The sequence below is a fragment of the Pseudorca crassidens genome, chromosome 1 (genome assembly GCF_039906515.1).
Source record: "Pseudorca crassidens isolate mPseCra1 chromosome 1, mPseCra1.hap1, whole genome shotgun sequence".
In the NCBI taxonomy this organism is placed as follows: Eukaryota; Metazoa; Chordata; class Mammalia; order Artiodactyla; family Delphinidae; genus Pseudorca; species Pseudorca crassidens.
The window spans coordinates 88,313,678-88,334,371 of NC_090296.1; the positions used below are offsets into that span (position 1 = coordinate 88,313,678).

At 55.4% G+C, this 20,694-nt stretch overlaps 1 protein-coding gene across 1 annotated transcript; it reads right to left on the reverse strand.

Annotated features, from left to right (window-relative positions):
- Positions 1-1,504: 1,504 nt before the first annotated feature.
- Positions 1,505-20,405, reverse strand: LOC137228757 (dual oxidase 2). The gene is made up of 33 exons (XM_067745624.1): positions 19,984-20,405; positions 19,607-19,696; positions 19,191-19,355; positions 18,405-18,592; positions 18,051-18,252; positions 17,786-17,952; positions 17,348-17,408; positions 17,105-17,201; positions 16,571-16,661; positions 16,194-16,296; positions 15,544-15,707; positions 14,834-15,009; positions 14,515-14,633; positions 14,016-14,153; positions 13,679-13,792; positions 13,279-13,481; positions 12,798-12,983; positions 11,797-12,022; positions 11,624-11,717; positions 9,836-10,023; positions 9,245-9,314; positions 8,737-8,820; positions 8,023-8,201; positions 7,635-7,865; positions 7,375-7,474; positions 6,619-6,668; positions 6,200-6,327; positions 5,795-5,948; positions 4,286-4,518; positions 3,901-4,059; positions 3,427-3,582; positions 3,148-3,276; positions 1,505-2,871 (listed from the first exon to the last, which is right to left on the reverse strand). The coding sequence occupies exons 1-33, from the start codon at positions 20,051-20,053 to the stop codon at positions 2,749-2,751; spliced, it is 4,638 nt and encodes a 1,545-aa protein (XP_067601725.1). The 5' UTR covers positions 20,054-20,405; the 3' UTR covers positions 1,505-2,748.
- Positions 20,406-20,694: the final 289 nt, after the last annotated feature.

Below are 20,694 nucleotides of genomic sequence, written 5' to 3' on the forward strand. Positions count from 1 at the left end.
CATCTAATCCCACCGGATTCCTTTTCCATCCCTGTTCCATTCTCATCCGCGTTCCTATGTCTATGAGGCAGGGCTTGGGTTGGGCTCTGTCCTAGGGCCTGAGACCTATATCTGTGACCTGGAACAGAAAAGGTTTGCTTTCTTTCTCACTGTCAACATAACAGTTTCCGTGAAGTTTTTCTGAGTCACCTTTCCCTAGTCCTCTTTTTATGAGACATTTTGTGGCCTCCCACGTTTACATATTTTCCAGTCTAACCTCTCCCCTGTACCCATTTGTGCAGTGACTTCATTTTCTCAGTCCAAAGGCATATCACCTGCTGGCTGCCTGATCTTCCCTTTCGATCCACTTCCCAAGAAAACTTGGCTACAAAGTTCCAGGAAGGGTGGGGCCCACTGAGGTTTTGGTGAATGACCAGGCTGAAAACACTTCTATCCTCTCTGCAAGTCCTTGACTTTTATCACAGCAACAAGTGGGATTCTGGAAATTGAGCAAGATTGGATAGCAGTCAGATCATATGAATGCATGCTTATAGCTGATATCTAGAACTTGGCTGGGGTTTGGAGTCAACGCCAGGCAGCCTAAGAGCCACCCGAGGCTACTCAGGATCATGATGGCACATCCTTCTGTCCAGCTGGACAGGCAATTGACATTGTCTGGGCTTTGGGAAAAAGTGATCATGGAGTCTTCAGGAGACCCTCACTCAGGCTCAGGAATGGTAGGGAGGATAGGGCTGAGTAGAGAATATTATGGACAATCATGACAGCCATGTTAACAATATCATCTGATCTAGCAAGGGTAGATGAATTAGGATGAGAGAGATAAATATTTTGAGTGGTCTTTAGAAAGGAACAAGGAAGGAATTGATGGGCCAGATTTGGGAATACAGCTAAGGCTGAGACTTAAGGGGCTGGAGTTTGGGATTAGTGACTGGTTGTAGACCCAGTGAGGGGCAGGAGGGCTGGAGGCCTGGAGGTCTGATGCCGTTAGGAAATAGGTAGATTAATAATCAAAATACATTGCAATTGTATAATATATTCTCATAAATTTTCTCATCTGTATAATTTTCTGGGCCAGTATCACTGTCTTCCTAATACCCACACAGACATTTTAATACATGAGAAAACAGGCTCAGAGAAGTTGAGGGATTTTCCTCGGTAGCTACATATAGGCAAAGTTGGCACTCGTATCCAGGTCTCTTAGCTCCTGATCTGGTGCTCTTCCAGTTCTGTCAGAGAGATTCCTTCAGTACAGAGGGTAGGGAGCTAAAGGCATCTGACCTGTCAGAAGAGGCAGAGTATGACCAATGAGGACAGAAGCCTGGGGCAGGAATGTGGAGATGGCCTGAAACTCTCCCTGCCACAGATCCTATTGGCTGGAGGACGCTATTACCCAGCAATTTTACTCCTAGATACATACCCAAGAGGAATGAGTGCATTATGTTCACCAAAAGATAAGTCCTAAGAAAGTTCATAGCAGCTTTATTCATAATTATCAAAAACCAGAAACAATCTAAATGTCTATTAACAGAAGATTGGATAAACTGTGGTAATCTCTACAATGGAATACGACACATCAATAAAAAGGAACAAACTACTGATATATACAACATGGATGAATCACAGAGACATTGTGCTAAGTAAGACAAGCCAGTTTCAAAAGAGTACATTCAGTATGACCAAATGAATCTGGAGTAATAACAAAAAATCACATCTGTGGTTGCTTCTAAGGCTTGGGGAGACTGACTGGAAGGGGTACAAGGGAAGTTTCTGGGGTGATGGAAATGTTCTATATCTTGATTTGGGTAGTAGTAACATATGTAGTACATGGTAACTTTAAGATTTGTACACTTTATGCAAATTATACCTTTTGTTTTTTTAAATTACAGCTTAGCTTTTGAGGAAAGAGCCAGTTGAAGAAGGAAAAGGAAGGGTCTTAAAGAGTATGGAGGTGATGTCCCAGATTGGCTCCTGTGGAAGGTGACCAACTGCCCTGATTTGCCTGGGACTGAGGGGTTTCCTAGGACAAGAGACTTTCAGTGCCAAGACTGGGAGAGTCCTGGGCAAACTGGGACAGTTGGTCATCCAAGTCCTGTGGAGGAGGGGAGCTGAGTGGGAACTCTGGATGATTGGCAGAGAGGCTGGACTCCCTTGGTACCAGAGCTGAGGGGCTGCTCCAGCAGGCTAAGAGAAGGGCCAGCCAAGAGGTGAGGGCAGCGGGTGTTGCTGGTTGCTCCTCAGGGTTCCTGATCCTCTCAGAGCAGGAATGGGTTGGGGGGTAGAGCTGGAGGGAAAAGGCCTCGGAGACTGAATTGAGGCAGGCAGGCCATCCAGGTTTAGCATCGCAACTTCTGAGCTGGGCTCTGAGGAGATTCTCACTCTGAACCCTCTCTTCACACCAGGTATCCCCACCCTGTCCTCCCTCAAATGCCTAGGCCAAGAAAATACCAAAGTAATACATTGATTTTCTGGGAGGAAAACAGACATGGGGACCTATCAGAGGAAAATGCGGTTGTATCTCTTCACCTCCATAGTTGTCACAAGGCAGGGACTGTCCCCTCCCCACTTTGTCTGCCACAGCCTGCTGTGGCTTAAGCTAGAAGGGTCTCCTCTATCTTCTCAGAGCCTGGGACAGATGGGGCAATGAGGGAGAGGCTCTTCCAGCTCTCCAGCTGAGGCCTGAGGTGAATTCTGACAGAAACTGCTGGCAGGGCTGGTCCACGGAGGGATCAGGAACCAGGGAGGGAGGGCTCAGAAGTTCTCATAGTGGTGCACAAAGTGGGCCTGGTCCTTCCTGTTGATGAGCTGACAGGCCTTCTCTACATTCTTGGTCATTCCTGGAGGGCCGCAGCTAAACACCCCAATCTTCCTCACCTGTCAAGTGTGGGGGGGGGCAGTGGTTGCAGAGAAGCAGAGCCCTGTGGGCTTCCTCCCCAGGAGGGAGCTGCTTCTCAAGCCTGGCTGGAATGACCAGGCCATTGACCCCAGGCCCTGAGAAGGCAGCTTGAGTTGGGGAGGCAGGGGGTGGGGTTTGAAGCCCTTCTCCAATGCTTGACCCCATCCTGAGGTCCTCTGCTCAGTACCCAGCTGCAGGCTGCTTGAGGGCCAGGAAGTCCTGGCAGGGGAAGGATGGGTCGGGGTGGGACTGACCTTTGGGTGGACCTCCTGCAGAGAGTCGAAGAAGGGTTCGAAGGGGGGTCGGCCAAAGTGGGTGACGGAGCGCAAGCCCGTGAACAGACTCCGGTTCAGCACCTTCTGGAAGTGCCGCTCACAGATGTACTGGGGGAGGGAGTAGAGGAGGAAGGTCACAGCCAGGCAGAGCCAGGGTCAGCTCCTAGTCCAGATGGCGGTCCACCCACCTGCCTTGGCCATCCTTACCCTCAACCCACATACCCACTGAGCTGCCCTGCCTGGCCGGCCCTGACGTACCAGCATGGTGGTCCTGAGGTCAAACTTCTCAGCCAGCTGGGTGATGTAGATGTGCACGGACACCAGGTCCTGGTGGTCATTCTCCTCCACCTCCCGGATGATGTCAGCCAGCCACTCAAACTGCCGCTGGGTCCGTGTCACCCAGATGAAGTAGATCTGGGGACACACAACTAAAGCTCTGACTCAGCTCAAGATTCCTCTACCCAGATGCTTATACTGAGATGGTGGGAAGCCCTGGACCCCCACAGGCCTGATCCAAGGCTTCTTAGCCACAGATCCCAGCAGAGGCTCTTCTGGCTACACCTCCTACCCTCCCTCAAATGTTTGCCATCTGGGCAACTGGGTATGAATGGTCCCAGCAGAACCAGTTGCCTAGGAGCCAGGGACTTTTTATCATGCTACTCTGCTGGGATGTGGGGACACAATCAGGCTGTCTGTCCCCATTTCTTTGAAGAATGGGAGAGGGACACTCACCTTTTTACAGAGCATTTGGCTGCCTAAGGATGATTTGAAGACCAGGTCTTTGAGGATGGAGGCAAAGGGGGTGACCCCAATGCCCCCTCCCACCAGCACGGACACCTCAAACTTATGCCACTCCTGGTGGCCCTCTCCAAATGGTCCATCGAGGTACAGCTGCCAACAGAAGAGGAAGATGAGATGAGCCTGGCCCTTCCTCAGCTCTGAGGTTAGAAATGGGGGGGGGGAGCAGGGAGGACAGGGAGAACTAGTTTCTTTGAGGCACCCCAGCCCTCTCCCAGTCTGGCTTTGGGGTGGCTGGAGCATCTTATCCCAAGGTCGGGGAGGGTGGGGACCTTCTATCAATGCCAGAACCCCAAAAGTGGTTCCCAGTGATGGGCACCTTTGGATGTTTGGCACAGCTGTCACCCGTCACGGGTGAGTAGATCTCCCTGAGGCGGGTGGTCCAGGGCCCTGCTGCCCGGATGTGCAGGCTAAGCGTGTCCTCGTGGGGTGCAGAAGTCAGGGTGAAGGGGTGGTACTCGTTGGTCCCCAGAGCCAGGCAGGCGATCCGCACCCACTGTCCTGACTTGTACTCAAAGTCTTGGGGCCGCTGGAACTCAAGGTGGGTCACTCCTGGGGGTCATGGGCAGGGAGAGGCAGGGATCAGAGGGCTTGCTCCTGGTACCTGAGGACTGGCAGGTACCCTGTCCTCTCCACACACCTGAGGCACAGGGAGTAGTAACATGATCTGAGCGAGTATGGCTTCTGGGGCTGGGAGTTGGAGGGCGCCCTTCTCTGTTTCCTGGGTAACTCAAGAGCTGGGCTTCTCTGCTCTCCTGTTCCAGCCCCTCCCCTCCTCTTTGCTGCTTCTTCCCACTAAGGGCCCAGGCCTGATACCACTGTCCTGGATACCAGCCTACTAGGTCAGGGGACCTCAGGCTCCCCAGGTACCATCTCAGTGTTTGCCAAACCTCCACCATATGAGGGTTACCTTTATGGTGGGCCATATCAGCACACCTGCTGCACTATCATTTATCTAACATTTTTCTTTAAATTGACTTACTTTTTCAATTCAATTTACCTTGAGAAGAACATTTAGGTCCCTAAGGTGAGTAGAAAACCAGCATCATGTGCTCTATCTAGCTCCAGAGGCCGTGCTCTATCTAGCTCCAGAGTCCAAGCTCTTAACCAATACCCTACATTGCCTTGCCTAAGTATCATGTGGTCTAAACAGAAGGTACCATGTTTTATCAAATTTTAGCTGGATACTGTTTGTTGCCTGACCATAGCTGAGCCTCAGGCTTGTTCTCTCTTTGTGGAAAAAGGAGATTCGCAAGTACTGGAGGATGCAGAAGGCATGCTAATACCATGCTGAGACTTTGTTCTTAAATAATCTTGATTGAAATACAGTTGAAGTGAGGTTTAATTTTCTTACTATGTGAGTCCTGAAGGTTAGCTGGCCCCTTGTCACTTAAGTTATCTTCTACCACCCTTTACATTGATGTGAATCCCCACTCTGGCCAACATTGACTATCAACAACAGACTCTTGCAGTCTGGGCCATTTATCTGTCTCTGAAGAGAGGTTATTCTGAGGGACGGAATGGGAGAGGGGTGTATGGTTCCCCACCCTGCACCCAGGCCACACAAGCGTGGGTCTTTCTTGTCCTTAAACACCTCTGAATGCACTTTCAGCCTCCTCTTCTCATAGTCACTTCTCACTGTCTGTAAGTCCTCCTGGGAACTAAACACAGCTCTTTTGGGGGCTGTAGTTCCATCAGGAAAGCTGCAGGGGTCCCTGAGAGGCTAACGGAGGCAGCAATGGGATGAGGAGGCCTGGGGAGCTGTCTTCCCACGTCCCATGAGTTGACCTCCAATGCTGCCCACCGAGGGTCAGGCCAGGCCTGGTACCTGAAGGCAGCAGTTCTGCTTTCACCACGCCTATCTCCACCTTCTTCCGGCTCAGGCTCACCAGCTTGTCCCCCACATAGATAAGTGCTGGCACCAGGAAGTAGATGTGGAAACGGGGCAGTTGGATCAGAGCGAAGCTGCCGTGAATGATGAGCTGGAGACATGGCCAGTTAGTATAGCTCAGGCCCAGCTGGCCCCCTTCCTGCACCCACCCTACCCAGATACTTCCTGCCTGGGCCCTGGGCCTGGGCAGGGTAGGTGGGGCTGGCATAGGCTCCATAGGCTGTGATCTCGGGTCTGGGGTCTCGGTCTGAGATCTTGCGTCCAATTCACCCTGCTCCCTCCCCACATTATGAGTGCTCATCTCTGCCTTGTGGCCTGGCCCTGCCCAGAGAAGTCCCTCACCAGCACGTAGAGCAGAATGTAGAGGTGGTGGGTCAGCCAGAAGCCCCGGAAGCTGCGGCGCCGGAAGTGGTGGGAGGCGAAGACGTACATGATGGCGAGAACCAGGAGCAGGAGCACCCCTGTCATACCTGGGGGCAGCGGGGACAGGGTCAGAGAGCCCCTGGCCTCGGGACCTCAGCCTGGGCTGAGAATGCCAGAGGGCATTTCCCCATTCCGCTCTTCTTCCCTGACCTCTCTCATCCCTCCCTGGCTCCCAGAACAGCTTGCCCAAAGAAGCTGGAGCTGAGGCTTGTGCTGGAGGCTGCAAAGGGATCCTATGACCACTATAGACAAGTGTGTATTCATGGGAAGATGAGGGAGGACAAAAGCAAAAGTCCTCAGACAGAAACCCCAGACTCCACATACAGTCTACTCTTTACCTGGGACTGTCTGGAAGAACCACCAGTAGAACTTCTGGGGAAGCTTGGACCTGTAGGACAAAGACACCCAGAGCCTCAGGCTGGGGCAGGAGGGGCTCCACCACTGTTGCAATGTGACTCTCTTCCTGACGGCCTTGAATGCGGAGGTTACTGGGCCTCAACCCAGATGGCCAAGGGTCCTTCCAAAGAACATGGCACCCAGCCTCCTGCAGTTCCACCCTCTGATCTCAAAGCAATTCTTCCTCCTGTGTTATCTTGAATTCTCCTACTGCAGCTGACCTTTGCTTCCTTGAAGTGCTTGGTTCATATTCTGTAAGCTCCATGAGGGCAGGGAGCTTACCTCCATGCTCTATCCCTATGCTCAAACAATGCCCAGCACAGAGTAAATGCTCAATAAATATTTGTTGAACGACTGCATGTATCTTGGCATCCCTACTCTTTGGCTCCTGGATGGACACACAGGACGTATTCCACAAATATTTGCCCAGTGAATGGACAGTAGGCTGAGATAGCAAGCTATGTGTCAGGTACACGTGAGAAAGAGGCTCCGACTTCATCTCCCAAACTCCTTTCCTGGCCAATTACGGCCTGCTTCCTTCCTGAGGGCAAGGAAGTCATCTCTCAGCTTCCCCAAGGATGCTAGCTTCTCGCCCTCACTTAGTGAGAGAGTGGAGGGTCTAGGGCCATCTACCTCTTTTCTCTTGTACCCTGAGGCCTGCCCCAGGATTCCCAAGGGGGACCCTCCCCAAAACTGACCCATCATTCACAAAGACGCTGGGGAAGATGCAGGCCAGCAGGCTGAGGGGGCTGACTGAGAAGATGTAGACATTCACCACGTGGCCAGCACTGTGCAAAACTGAAAGAGACACATCCTGTTAGAGACGCCTCCAGGGCCAACTCTACCTCCAGCCCCGAGGAGAACAGGAAGTATAAGTAGCTCCAGTCTCCCCACTGCCTCCCCCACAGCTCGACCCAGGGGACTGCAGCAGTGGCGAGCGTGCCCAGGAGCCACATACTGGCCAGGACGACAGCAGCCATGGCGATCCAGCGATGGAAGTCCACGGCGGCATCGAAGGGCACGTAGCGGTTGAGGAAGGTCTCTCTCAGGAAGGTGATGAGGTTGCGGCACATGGTGAGCAAGATGTAGGAGAACATGAAGGAGACGCTGGCCGCCGTGCCCCGCGACAGGATGATGCCCACGAGGGTGGTCTCTGCAATGCCCGAGGGTGGCGAGACAAAGGCATAGTCTGGGGGCACAGTGGGGGTGGATCAGCACAGCACAGAAGCCTGGACCCCAGTCAGAACAGCTGGGCTCCCCTATCCAGATGCCTGAGGATCAAGAATAACAACCAGAAGGCTCTCACGTCTCCCTTCCCACTGCCCACAACCTGGAACTCTCCTTACAGTAAGCACGCTCCACAAACAGTCCGGCACAGATGGCTGAGAAGATTGCCACGACCACGATGTGCCGCCGGTAGTTCTCCACAAAGCGCTTGTACTGCTGCAGCTTCTGGGCCAGGAAGCCCCGCTGCATCTTCTCCTGCAGCGCCTCTGTGTATAGCCGGGGAGGGGGCACCACTGCCCTGCAGCAATGGGAGGCAGGTGGCCCGAGATCAGGGCACCCTGTCCTCCCCTAAATGCCACCCTATGAAGGAGACCTGGTGATCTGGTAGCGGTCAGGATGGGCCACAACAGATGAAAGAAAAAGCTTTTGGGGGGTAGAATCCACTCTGCCAAGCCTTTACCTCTCAGCTTTATTTGCCCTCTCCACCCACTCCTCTGTCTCCCCACGACTCCATCTCCACCTCCTCCTCTCTGTTCTGTGCTTCCTTCTTCCTGCTCCCTGCACAGGCCTCACTGCTGTGCCCAAAGCAGGCAGGAGCCAGGAGACCCCTCACTGCCTGGTGTTGCATCCGAGTGCCAGGCCCCCTGCCTGAAGATTAGGGTGCAGAGGTTGGAAGAGGTTGAAGAGTCGTTAACTCAATAGCCTGCCAATCCGGTCAGGGACACCTGGAATGAGTCTCAGGATGGTTCCTTGTGTGTGGGGCTGTGCGCAGACCAGAGACCCTGAGACTTCTCCCCATGTCTCCTCGGGTCAAGGGTCTGGGAAACACTTACTTTTTGCCAAACCTCTTCTTCAACCCAGGGCCTCCCAACTCTGGGGCTTCTGAGACAGGGAGCCCCACTCCCTGAGGGTAAGAACTGAGAAGAGAAAAATGGGTTTCATTCTCCCCTTGTCTTTGCAGCCAGGAGAAGAACTGCCAAGTCAGAGTTGGGGCTGATGTGGGAGGGGATAGATCCTGGGACTCATTTCTGTCCACAGAACCTGCCCATAAAACCGGTCAGAAAGAAGCCAGGCAGAAGGCAAGACAGAAGGAATGAACATGATCTGATCACATGTTCTGTAGAATGATTCTGTCCTGGAGGGGCAGGGAGAGAGCCAGACTCCTGAGCAGTAAGGGGTTATGTGTGTGAGGCAGCTGGAACTTGGGCTAGAACAACCGTGCGCTGAAAGCTACTTTCAGAGCAAATGTCTGGCCCAGGGGCTGATTCCACCAGCCCTACTCCTTCATTTCTCTGCAGGGGACCCAGCCGGGGCACCTCCCAGTGCCCCATTCCCACTCACCGTTCCCCAGAAGTCCGAGTGATGAATGACACTCGACAGCTGACGTTTGGTTTAAGAATGTCTCCAGTACCTGGGGAGAACAAGAAGCTGGACGGGCTTCCCCACGAGGGAGGAGACTGTCCAAGGAAGGCTGCCGTGGCACTTGCCAGTGACTTGGTCGTGTCCCCATCTCTTTCCCCAGCCTTGCTCCCCTCACTGCCCACACCGAGCACCCACTGTACACAGGGCGGCGGCCACTGCTAGACAATGTGGCAACTGAGTGCAATTAGAAAAGGGGCCCCCCTCCAGGCGGATGCAACCCTGCAGGTCCTTTGTGTAGAGAAAATAGGGCCTCTTCCTCTGGCCAGACACACCCCAGACCAATGCACATGGTTGGTGTGTAGAATGTAGGCTGGACTTCAGCCTGCCCTGACCCCTCAGTGGGTATCTTTGTGCATAAATTGCGCAGGTGTATGTGATGCCCTTGATTACACGTGCCTGGCTCTCTACCAGGCACCAAGGACTAAAAGAGAAATAAGACCTGAGTGCTATGCACCAGGAACTCTCATTTTGAAGACACGTCCATTCCTGACGCCTTCCAAACTCACACACCTCCACCTCCACCCTTGACACAGAGCTGGGTGCCGCGGAGCTCGTTGTCATGGTCCCGCAGCATGAAGTGGAAGTCCTCCCACGTCAGCTCCTGCTTGTCCTGGAAGCCCGACTCCCGGAACATGGACTCCACCACCTCAGCCAGCTGGGCCTTGGACAGGCAGTTGTTGGAGATCTCGATGAAGGACCTGGGCAGGGGGAGGGAGGAGAGACGAACGCAGCCTGTCACCTGGCAAGGTCAGGTTCAGGCAGGTGCTGGGTGGGGTGGGTCCCGGCCTATCTAATGTGGTTACCAGTGACCCAGGAAATGGCACTGAGAAGGTGTTCATCCAGCCTGCTGCTGACGCTAAGCTGGGTGGGGTGGCCAAGGGCTCAAAAGGCAGAACAAAATTCAAAGTGACCTTGACCAGTTAAAGAAAGCAGTCCCCAAACAGGGGGGCACCTACAGCTGGGATGAATGTCCACTTAGTGTAGGGACTTGTCCAGGTGTGCCATGGCTCTCTCACGTGGCAGGCTCTTATGTTGATACCTCCCACACCACTGCTGGGCACCCCGTTCGTGGTCCAGCGGGGGGTTGGGAGAGGAGATGTAGCTGCACTGGCTGCTGCTTCCTTGTGCCAACAGCCTGGGGCATAGGCAGGAGTATCTCCGCACCCAATGTGACATCACCCACAGTGGCAGCTACAGTGGCCATAACTCTTTTCTTAGACTGTGCTTTTGGGACAAAAGCAAACAAACATGCAAGTTTGTGTGAGTCCAGCAGAAAAAGACCTTTGTGTGCACGGCACAGCAAGCACTGCCATCACATTAAAAAACACATCATCCCACTGGCTCAGGGTGAGACTGAGCAAGAGCCACACTGAGTACAGGCCAAGGAGGTGGACCTCAGCCCCTTGGGGCAGAGACTGTCTCCTAGAGGGTCCTGCAGCAGCACGCCCAGTGAGGGACAACTGCAATGCGCCTCGCCCTAGCCCTTTCAGAAGCCCATGTCCAGTTGTGGTATCTGGACTGTAAAGAATGTGGCAGTTAAGGTGAAAGCTGAAAGCAATGAGGAGGCTTACAGGGGTAGAAGAGTTAAAAGGGTCTGGGCTGTTCTACGCATTCTGTTTATTCATTTACTTATTTGTTTCATCTGATTCAGTTAACTATGTATTGAATGCCTGCTATGTGCCAATCACAGTGCGGAGGAGGGGATTCAGCAGGGAACAAAGAGAGATATGAACCCAGTCCTTATAGAGCTGTAGGCAGCTGTGGAGCACGGTCTTCAGGAATAAGCCTGTGAGCTCAAAACTGGTCTTTATCGGCACACCACAACCAGAAATGGCTTAAGAAGCAGGAGGAGAGAAGGGTTGGAATATAGAAGAACTTTCCATGTTTCTCCTCCTGCCTGTCATGGTGATTAATATTGGCAGTAACCCAGGGCATCCGTCCTCCATGATTCATTATCTCACTGTGTAAAGCACAGCATTTGAAGAGTTAGCAAAGACCCAAAGGCATCCAGAAGGGGTTAGTGGGCTTTGTTACTGGTCATCTTGATGTTGGTTGTCTTTTGTAACTAGGGAGAATTTTCTGGTGGTGTTGGCACTGCAAATACAGACTCTCCTGGAGGCAGGGGCCTGGCCAGATAAACTTCTGAAGCTGGATGCTCTGAGCGTCTAGGATATAGTACCTAGGCCACCTCTCAATGTAGATGGACTCATAACCTCCTCGCCTACCCTCCTCTGACCTGACCTGTTTTCCTGTTTAAAATATCAGGAAGTCTCAGGACTGGAGGGGCCCACCCCATACCGCATCATGGTAAAGAACTCGTCCTTGGAGAGGAAGCCATTCCCATCAAGGTCATACATGGTGAACATCAAGCGGGACTTGTCCTCTGGGGAGCCTGGCAAGACATAGGGGGATGCCCGTCAACTCTCTGCTGAAAGACACCTGACTCCTGGGATGGTCCACCATCCCCCTACCTTTCATGAAGACCACCAGGACGTCCAGGAACTCCCGGAAGGACAGGTAGCCATTGCCGTCCTTGTCGGCCAGAGAAAACATGGACTCCACAAACATGTCCTGGGGCTTGAGGCCCAGGGACTCGGCAAACTCGGCCCGGCTCAGCTCACACGTCAGGGCCTCCCACACCTTCTGTGACGAATCCAGGGGCAGGGTCCCGGCGTCTGCCTGGTCGATGTCCAGCACCTGCACTCGGGCAGCAGCAGAGGGAAGGAGAGAAGGAGGTGAGGCTGGAAGCAGTTCAGTGACCTCTCACATCTCCCCAAAGTCCAGCTCAGAAAGGGTGAGTCCTGGTGGCTGCTCACGGTCATTAGATAAACTTCTGACTTGGGCTTCTGCTTTCCTGCAGAGGGGGTGACTGTAGCAGGGGATGGGGTGGGAATGGGGAGGGGCACGGTTTGGGAATGCAAAGTGAGAGAGCCTACACTGGGGACAGAAGCTGCAGCAGACATTAAGTGGACAGGGAGGAAGGGGCTAAAGATACATTCTCTTGTCAATTCAGACAGGGCTGTCATGTGCCTGATTTTAAAAGTCATATACATGTAACTACCATTTGTTAAATGCCTATAACGAAGCAAGCACACATAGAACAGTGTTTATCAAACTTTAGAGTGAATCAGAAGCCTCTGGTGGGCTTGTGGGCCCCAACCCCAGAGTTCCTGATTTCCTAGGTCTTGGGGAAGGGCCTGAGGACTTGAATTTCTAACAAATTCCCAGATGAGCCTGCTGCTGCTGGTCCAGGGGCCACACTTTGAGAACCACTGATGTAGACCATCTCCCTGAATCCTCACAGCAACCTAGAGGGATGGATCCTATTTTAATCACTGTTTCATAGATGAGGAAACTGAAATCTCCAGCCCGCAGAGCAGAAGCTTAGATCACCCCACATAGGGTCCTGTCCAGCCCAGGGTCCCTTCAACCCCTGGGCCCGGTCCTGCCTCCAAAAGGCACAGTCAGGCACCTGGGCAAAGAGGTGTCTGAAGAAGACCTCCAGGATGCGGCCCCGCTGCTGCTTGGTCACAGCCTTCCTGAACAGCTCGTTCTCACTCATCTCAGCCACATCAAGGCCCAGAGTCCAGCTCTCACAGAAGCCCTGCAGCTGCTGCACGAAGGTGCCTCGCTCTTCCTCGGAGTTAAACAGCATCACCTGGTGGGAGGAAGGCTCGAGCTTCTGGTTCAGCCTCCCCTCAGAGGGTCTTGGGTTGGGGGATGGAGAAAAAAGCTGTCCCCCATTCCATCCCGGCTGGGGCCAGGTGAGAGGCTCAAAGGGGATCAGAGGGAGAGTGTGGTGGGGCTGGGGACCTCTGAAAGGAGTGGATCCTCCCAGCATCAGCCTTCACAACTGAGCTCTGTAGCTGAGGACGGGGTGGCCGGAGAGGACTCGCCGTGAGAGGGGAGATGTGCGAGGGCAGCCCAAGCTGGGGAGGCAGGATGGGCCATACCAGGTCATACTCCTTGGGGATCTTGAGCAGCAGGGTGCGGCGTCCGCTGTTGCTGGACAGGATGAGGTGGACCTGCTGCGGGGGCCTCAGCTGGATGGTGCGGAGCACAGAGAGACGCCTGTCCAGGACCTGCAGACGCCTGTCTGGGAGCAGCTGGATGGTGATGGGATAGCTCCTCTCCCTGGGTCCCGGCCACTCCATCGCTAGGGAAGGGACAATGGGGCAGAGTGGTTCAGCAGAGTTCCCCAGGCCCCTGCCCTCAGGCTAGCTCCACTCTGCCAGTCTGAGTAGGCACCCCCAAAGCCTGGCTCTCTCCCCACATCTGTAACCTGGTTCTTTCTCCCAGCACCGCCCCCCCATCTGTCCCCTTCCTTCTTCCCGTCCCTTGGCCCCATCTCACCTGACATTCCATCTTTGGCTGCTTCTTTCTTCACACTCTCTCTGCCTTTCTTTTGTAGCTTCTTGAGCTCTTGGCCCCGGAAATAGGCCACCACCCCAGAGATAAGCAGGCTCACTGAAGGGGGTCAGAAGGAGACACTGGGTGGGGGGGGGCGCGGCCTCGCCTACAGCTTCACTGAGGCTTTGGCTGCCGCCCCTCCCTTCCCAAGGCCCCTTGAGCCTGGCTTCAAATGTACCTAGGAGCTAGCCTTACAGGCCAGCAGATAATGAGGGGCAGGGACAGTCTGTGAGGAGGAGGGGAGCCAGAAGAGAAATGGGCGAAGGGGTAAAGGGCTCACCTAGGGGGAGACAGCACAGAGCCACGATGGTGATGCCAAAACCAGGACCACTGCCCTCGAAGAAATGAGTCACAGTCAGGGGCACACAGGGGGGCAAGCCTTCACTTGTGAGCTGCCGGGGCTGAGGGCAGGGTGCACCTGAGGGAAAGACACAGAAGATCTCAGGGCCTGAGGATCCCACTCCTTGGCCAGGCAGCCTTCCCTTCTGTCCTATAAAGGACCAGGTACCCACTCCCTCCCAAACCCTCCTCCCTGGAACTTGTTCCCGTCAAAAATTCCTCTTCCACATCCCATCTCTCAGCATCTATCCCAACTTGACCACAAGGTTCAGCCTGCAAACCAGTCTAGTCTCTACTGGGGGAGGTGGCCTAATGCAGGCCTCCCAGACCAACACAGAAGGAGCTGCCGGTGCCCAGCTCCCTGGACAGCACCAAGTGATCCCCACACAACCTCTGTCTCTTCTCTGCCACCATTGCTTGTGTTCTCCCAGGCCACCCACCTTGTTGCCAAATAAAGACATTGGGCTGCAGGGTACTATGGTTCACGCTGGTGACAGCCACCAGCACGTCCCGAAGAGTGGTGTTTCTGATTTCTGCAATTTCCTCCGTGGAGAATAGCCTAAGTTAGAGAAAGCCAGGAATTGTTGGGATGGGAAGGGGACACAGGTCTCCAGCAAACTCAGGCCCAGGGACCCAGATGAGAAAAGAGATCGAGAGGGGTTGGGGAGGGGTGCTGGGACATCCGGGTGCTGTTTACAGGCAGAGGGTCTGGGGCCCAGGCCGAGGTAGAGTCTGAGGTGGGAACCCAGCAGGCCTCACCCATTCCTGCTGTTCTCAAACCAGTAGCGGTCGCCATCTCGCAGTCGCACAAACTGATCGAGGATGATGGTGCTGAAGAGGGGTCCAGGGCCCCCATGGCTCTCCAGGAGCCCCCCGGGGAGTAGCTCCAGCCGGGACACGTCCTGGTTGTACAGGGCAGCTATGGCCTCCAGCATCTGGGGCCACACAGGAAGTGAGGAGCGTGTGAGCGTGGATACGGTTTTGTGTTGGGAGGGCAGCCACTATTGCCCCATCCCTCAAACACAGGACCCCATCAGCTGCCTGGCTTGCTGCTCAGGCCTGAGGAAGTGTCCTCTATCTAGGCAGCACTCCTCAGGTGGTGACAAGTCTGGTGGGAGGACCAGTGCGTCACTACCCAGACCGCCTATCCCCAGTGATCAGCAGCTTCAGGGTCACCCAACTCATGGGGCGAGATCCTGCAGGAATAGGACAATGGCACCCAACCCAGGGGCGACTCTGCAGTAATGGTACAATGCAGTGGTGAGGATACTCTGGAATCAGATGGCTGAATTTAAATCCTGCTTCCAAGACTGACTTACCAATTATGTCATCAGTAAAATGGCGATAATTATGGTCTCTACTCTGTAACGTTCTTGACATAGATTAAATGTGTTACATGTGTAAAGGACTTAGAACAGTATCACCACAAGAAAGCTTTAGCTGCCATTATCATCATCACTATTCCTGACCTGACGGTCCACGGTGGTGTTGAGGTCACTCCAGTTCCCTGGGGTCTCCAGCCCCAAGGCCTGTCGGGCTTGGCTATAGCTGGGCAGCCCCATATCTCGGCCACGTTGGATGCTGCTGGCCACATAGTCAGTGCGGGAGAACTTGCCAGGGCCAGGCCAGTAATCTGAGGAGGAGAGAGGACCAGGCTCTAGGCTCAGTCCCTCTAACCCTTCTTCGCCCAGCAGCCTTGAATTGGGCTGTTGGCATTACCCACACTCAGCACTCCTCGACATGTGCCCTGCCTTGGTGCAGGGTCACTGTCATCATGTGTGACCAGGGGCAATTTTTCTGGCAAAACTCTTCCCCTAAGACTCAGGACTGTTCTAGTCACCAAGCAGTAAATTCCCCGTCTCACCTACTTAACCTCAGCATAGGGCTGGACAAAAACCTTTAGCGACCTAAGCACCAGAGATTGTGGTGCCACCCTTCCCCCACACCCTCAGATGTTAGTAATTTAGAATAAAGCTTGTTTTCTTCTAATGGCTGTTTGCTGTGTGTTTATCTATGTTCCTGCTTTATAGGTACCCTAGGTCTGCCTGATGCTTAACCCAGAAGGGTCCCCAGGCTCCCGGACCTCTGGGCCCTCATCCCCTCTGCCTCCAGTGCTTACCCCTCAGATCTTCAACCACTATGTTGTCCTCCCGCTCCGAAATCTGGGAGGCCATTCCCAGCAGCAGATGATTCACTGCCTCGGCACTGTTCAGATTGGGGTTCTGGAATAAAACAACACACTCAAGGTAGGTTCTCAGGCCCCTCCCTAAAGCCAGGTCCTTCTCAGGACCACTGCAGCACCTCAGGATAAAGGGCCCTTGGCCAGTCCTAGACTCTCTTGAGCTGTTGTCCCCAGATAATTTTCTGATCACTCTACCCTTCAACTCCCACCACCCTGGAGCTGCAACACCTAAGAACTGGAATTGTTGCTTTTCCCAGCCTGTGTGATAAGACTGACCTTGACCCACCTCCCCTTGCCCCTGACCCCAGGCTGACCTCCCGAATCCAGTAGCTGTTGCAGACTCTGAGAGCTGGGGAGCTGCCAAAACCCTCATTCAGGACCATCTGGAAATGACAGCTGGTGTTTCTGAAATGGGGAATCAAGGATGCAGTAAGAGAATTCAGAGAAGTTGAGGTGGGGTTGAGTGGGGCGAGGGATTCAGAGGGGGCCTGGCCAGTACTAAGAGGTGTCCTCGGAACTTCCTTGAACATGGCAGGGGTTTGGCAACGAGTGCGGATTGAAGGTAGAGGTTGCTCTTTGTCCACACAGGGTAGGAAGGGAAGGAGGGAAGAGAGTGACCCAGCTGCTGGACAAATCCTGCTCTCAACAACTGAAGTTCAGCCATTAGGAGGAAATGGGGAGATTTTCCTGTTAAGACTGAACTTCCTACCCCAGGGTGCTGTTTCAGGGCACCAAATTCTGCTTCTTTTCCCCCATGAAACTGTAGGGGTGTAAAAAAGGCCCCAGGCCCACAAGACCACTAATTCTTCACCTCTGCCAGTGTGATGCTCAGCCAGACCCTCTCTCACCTCATGTAGACGCCAGGGGGCACCATGGTGGAGAAGAACTGCTCAGAGGCCACCAGGAACTCCGGAGAGATGCTGGGGTCCAGGAAAGGGCGGTACTCTGTCCACAGGGGTAAGAAGAGAAATAGGCTCTTTACCCTCACACACTCGTCACACGAACCCACCTGTCTTCTTTGTCTATGGATCCTGACCCCCTCCCCCTCCTCAAACCCCGCCTCAGCCCAGGTGTTCCCCAAACTCCCTCACCTGTGTAATTCGGCGGTGCTTGCTGCAGGAAGCTGGGCAGCCACTCATACATCGCGATGTTCTGAGGGTCAAGAGAGGGGGAAATGGGAGGCCAGCGCTGGAGCAGCCAGGCCAGGAAGGATCTGAGCTCAAGGAAGGCTTAGGTGTGAGACGAGGACCAGGCAGGGCAGTCACGGGAGAGACACTCAAACAGGAGAGGGGAGGAGGTTCCCGTTGCCCACGAGGAACGAGGGCAGGGGGGAGGGGCAGCTAAATAACAATCACGAGAAAACCTCTGGTATAACTAGCGCTTTGCCTCCTTATCACTCTCAGGGACTTTCCCTAGACGGTAGCTGTCTGGGGAGGGGTGTTTCTGGGTGGGCTTGTCCAACGATGGAGGGCTCTGCGGGGCAGCGGAGTCTCCCAGGGACAAGGACACGGCAGGGCCGCGCGACCGACCTGGTAGGTGGCGATGACCCTCTTGCGCGCGTGCTGGAACAGCTCCTCGTCCCCCCAGAGCCGGTGCTGGCGGGCCAGCCTCTGCGCCCACAGGTTGTGGTAGCGGAACCAGAGCAGGCCCAGCGCCTGCAGGAAGGGCTCGCGGTTCCCTCGCTCCGCCCCGAAGGCTGCCCGCGCGGTGGGGACACAGGGGAGGAGTTGAGCGCGGGTGGGCCCGAGGGGGGCGCACCTCGCCGGCCCCAAGCCCGCGCCCCCGCCGCCTCACCGTACAGCCCCCGGGGCCCGCGCCGTCCCGTGGCGGGGTCGGGCGCAGTCCACATGCGCAGCGGGTCCTGCGCGTTCCGGGGAAAGGCGGGGTCGGGCCCCGACGCCAGCTGCCCACCGGAGAAGCTGCGCAGCTCGTCGCTCCAGGAGTGCGAGGAGCCATAGATGGCGCTGCCGTCCAGCCAGCCCGTCGCCTCGTTGGTCTGCGGGGACAGCGGGAGGCTGAGCCGGGGGTCGGGTGGCCGAGGCGGCTCAGGGCGGGCGAGGGCCGGGCGGCCGTTGCGGGTGGTGGGAGCCTCTCCACAGCTGCCTCAGGTCCCGCCCCACCCCCCCCCCATACGCCTGCCCTGCCCACCAGGTCCCGGGGGTTGCTGGGGCTCTGTCCGGTCTCGGGGTCCCAGCGACTCCTCTGAAAGGGCAGCACCACGTCCCCGCTCTGGTCGCGATCGAACACGGGGTCTCCGGGCGGGATGTGGATGTTGAGGAACTCGGCTGGGCAGCCAGGCTTTTCCACGCTCACCAGGTCCGAGAGCACGTGGTAGCCTGCGGGCGTCGGGGGGCAAACTGGTGAGAATTGCTACTCCCCACCGCCAAGGCTGACGCCAATTTCTGAAGAGCCTAAAGGCAGATGTTCCAAGGCAAATTCCGCGCCACCAGCTCTAAAACATTTTTCTAATTTGCAAAGTGGGGTTATAGTACCCTCCTCGCCCACCCCATAATGTTGTTGGGAGAATCAAAATAATAGAATTAATGTAAGGGCTCCCCCAAGCCAGTCCCCCTCTCCTAACAGATCCTGCCTCTCCCTCCCTCTTCGGGGGAAAGAAGATATAATCACAACAGGAGAGGGGCGGTAGTGGAATCAGCTTCTAAGAGCTATAATGAGGGTTAGTGGCACTACTGGGTTTGTAGTCAGTGATAAGAGAAAGATTAGGAGAGCAAATACCCCCGAATCAACACCCCCAAATCCCTCCAAGAGGAAGAAAGGCTTGAAGTGAGGCTTGGTGGGGAGAGGAAGTGGTTCGGGGTCTTGTATCGGTCTCCTGTGGACTTGCAGAGAGGCCTCAGGGCCCCTCTCCCCAGGCTCTGAGCTGAGCGCCAGGTCAACCCTCACCGAAGACGCGTTCTCCCACTTTGCTCTCACCGAAGAAGACTCCCAGCACTGTGCGATTGCGGCTGGATGACAGCCCAGCTTTGCCCCGCATGGCGGCGTTGCTGAGTCGGCGCGGGTTGGGCAGCAGCGGCTCCCCCAGAGCCTGATACACGCCGTCCGCGTAATTAGCAGGTACAAGGCGCCGCAGTCGGGAGCCTGTGGGAAGCAGGGAGCCGGGCTCTGTCTGAGCACTCCGTCTCCAACAAGCCCACGAAACTCGCTCTACTCCTCCCTCCAACTCCCCACTCCCACTGACGAGACCCCTTCTTCTGTCCCCAGGGGTGTACAGGAATTCGCGGCGCAGGCAGCCGGGCGGCTGGCGGCTCGCTCTCTCGGCTTCTCCGCGCCGGGTCTCCCGCGACCCTGCCCTTCACTAGCCGTTCTCCACCCCAGACCACGGGACGCACCGGCAGCGCCACGCTCGTGGTGCCTCAGGTTGTTGAACCAGCCGTCATAGCGCTGCACTTCCCAGGTCAGCGAGACTGAGTCCTGGCCTCCTGTGGGTCAGAGGGTGGTCCACTCAGTGCTAGCCTCCCTGCGACCCCTCTGGGACCCGACGGCCTCGGCCCGTGCTTCTCCAGACCGCCGAGCGCCCCCAACCCGACCCAAGTGGCGATACTCGCCCGGCGTCTAGGCTGCGCCAGGAAGTTTCCCATCTGGCTGAGCCGCTCAGCCATCTCACCCGATCTTCCAGCCTCAGGAAGCCGCTTGCCTGCAGGTCTCCCTTCCCCAACTCCCAAGGGAAACTGGGAGACATCCCGAACTAGGGGCGCCTGGTACTTACCCGCTGGGTCCAGGAGTGCAGTCAGCAGAGCTCCCAGGAGCACCAGGGCCTCTGGCCTTGCACGGACCATGCTGACCCTGTGGCCAAAAGGGTGGGAGGTGGTACATAGAGACACGGAGCAGGCGTCCCCCACATCGACAGTTGGCACAGGAGGAGGAGGCACCAGCCGTGTCCACTTCTGGATCGAAGCTTTTAGAAACGTCACCAAGTACCCGCACCTGCGGGGCACTTTTTTAAACGCATAAGCAGCCCTCAAGGCAGTGACACTGGTCCCCACCCTCCACCCCGTGGAAGAACTAACCCCGATCACACACAGGAACCCGGGAGGCACAAATCCTTTGGGGCTTGTCAGTCCCTGGCAGGACTTTACCTCCAGCCTCCCAGGTCCCGAACAAAGCCTCGAGTCCTACCCCTCAAGAACTGCTTCTCCTAGAGGAGGCAGGGAAAGGAACGTGGCTAGTGAGCTGGGAATCTGGAACCTGCAGTCCCTCGTACCCCTCAGTGAATGCCTGTGCATGGACATGAGGGATGGGAAGATCAGGTCCCAAGTCCCACTCAGACCTCTGGCTTAGGGCCCCCATCGGGGTCAGAAGTCTTCTTTTTCTTGGAATCTTTGCTTCTCTGCTCTGCTCTCTGCCTCTCCCCCACCACTCCTCCCCAGCTCCGCAGATCCTCAGCCTCCCCGGCTTCATTCTCACCCTCCTCTCTGGG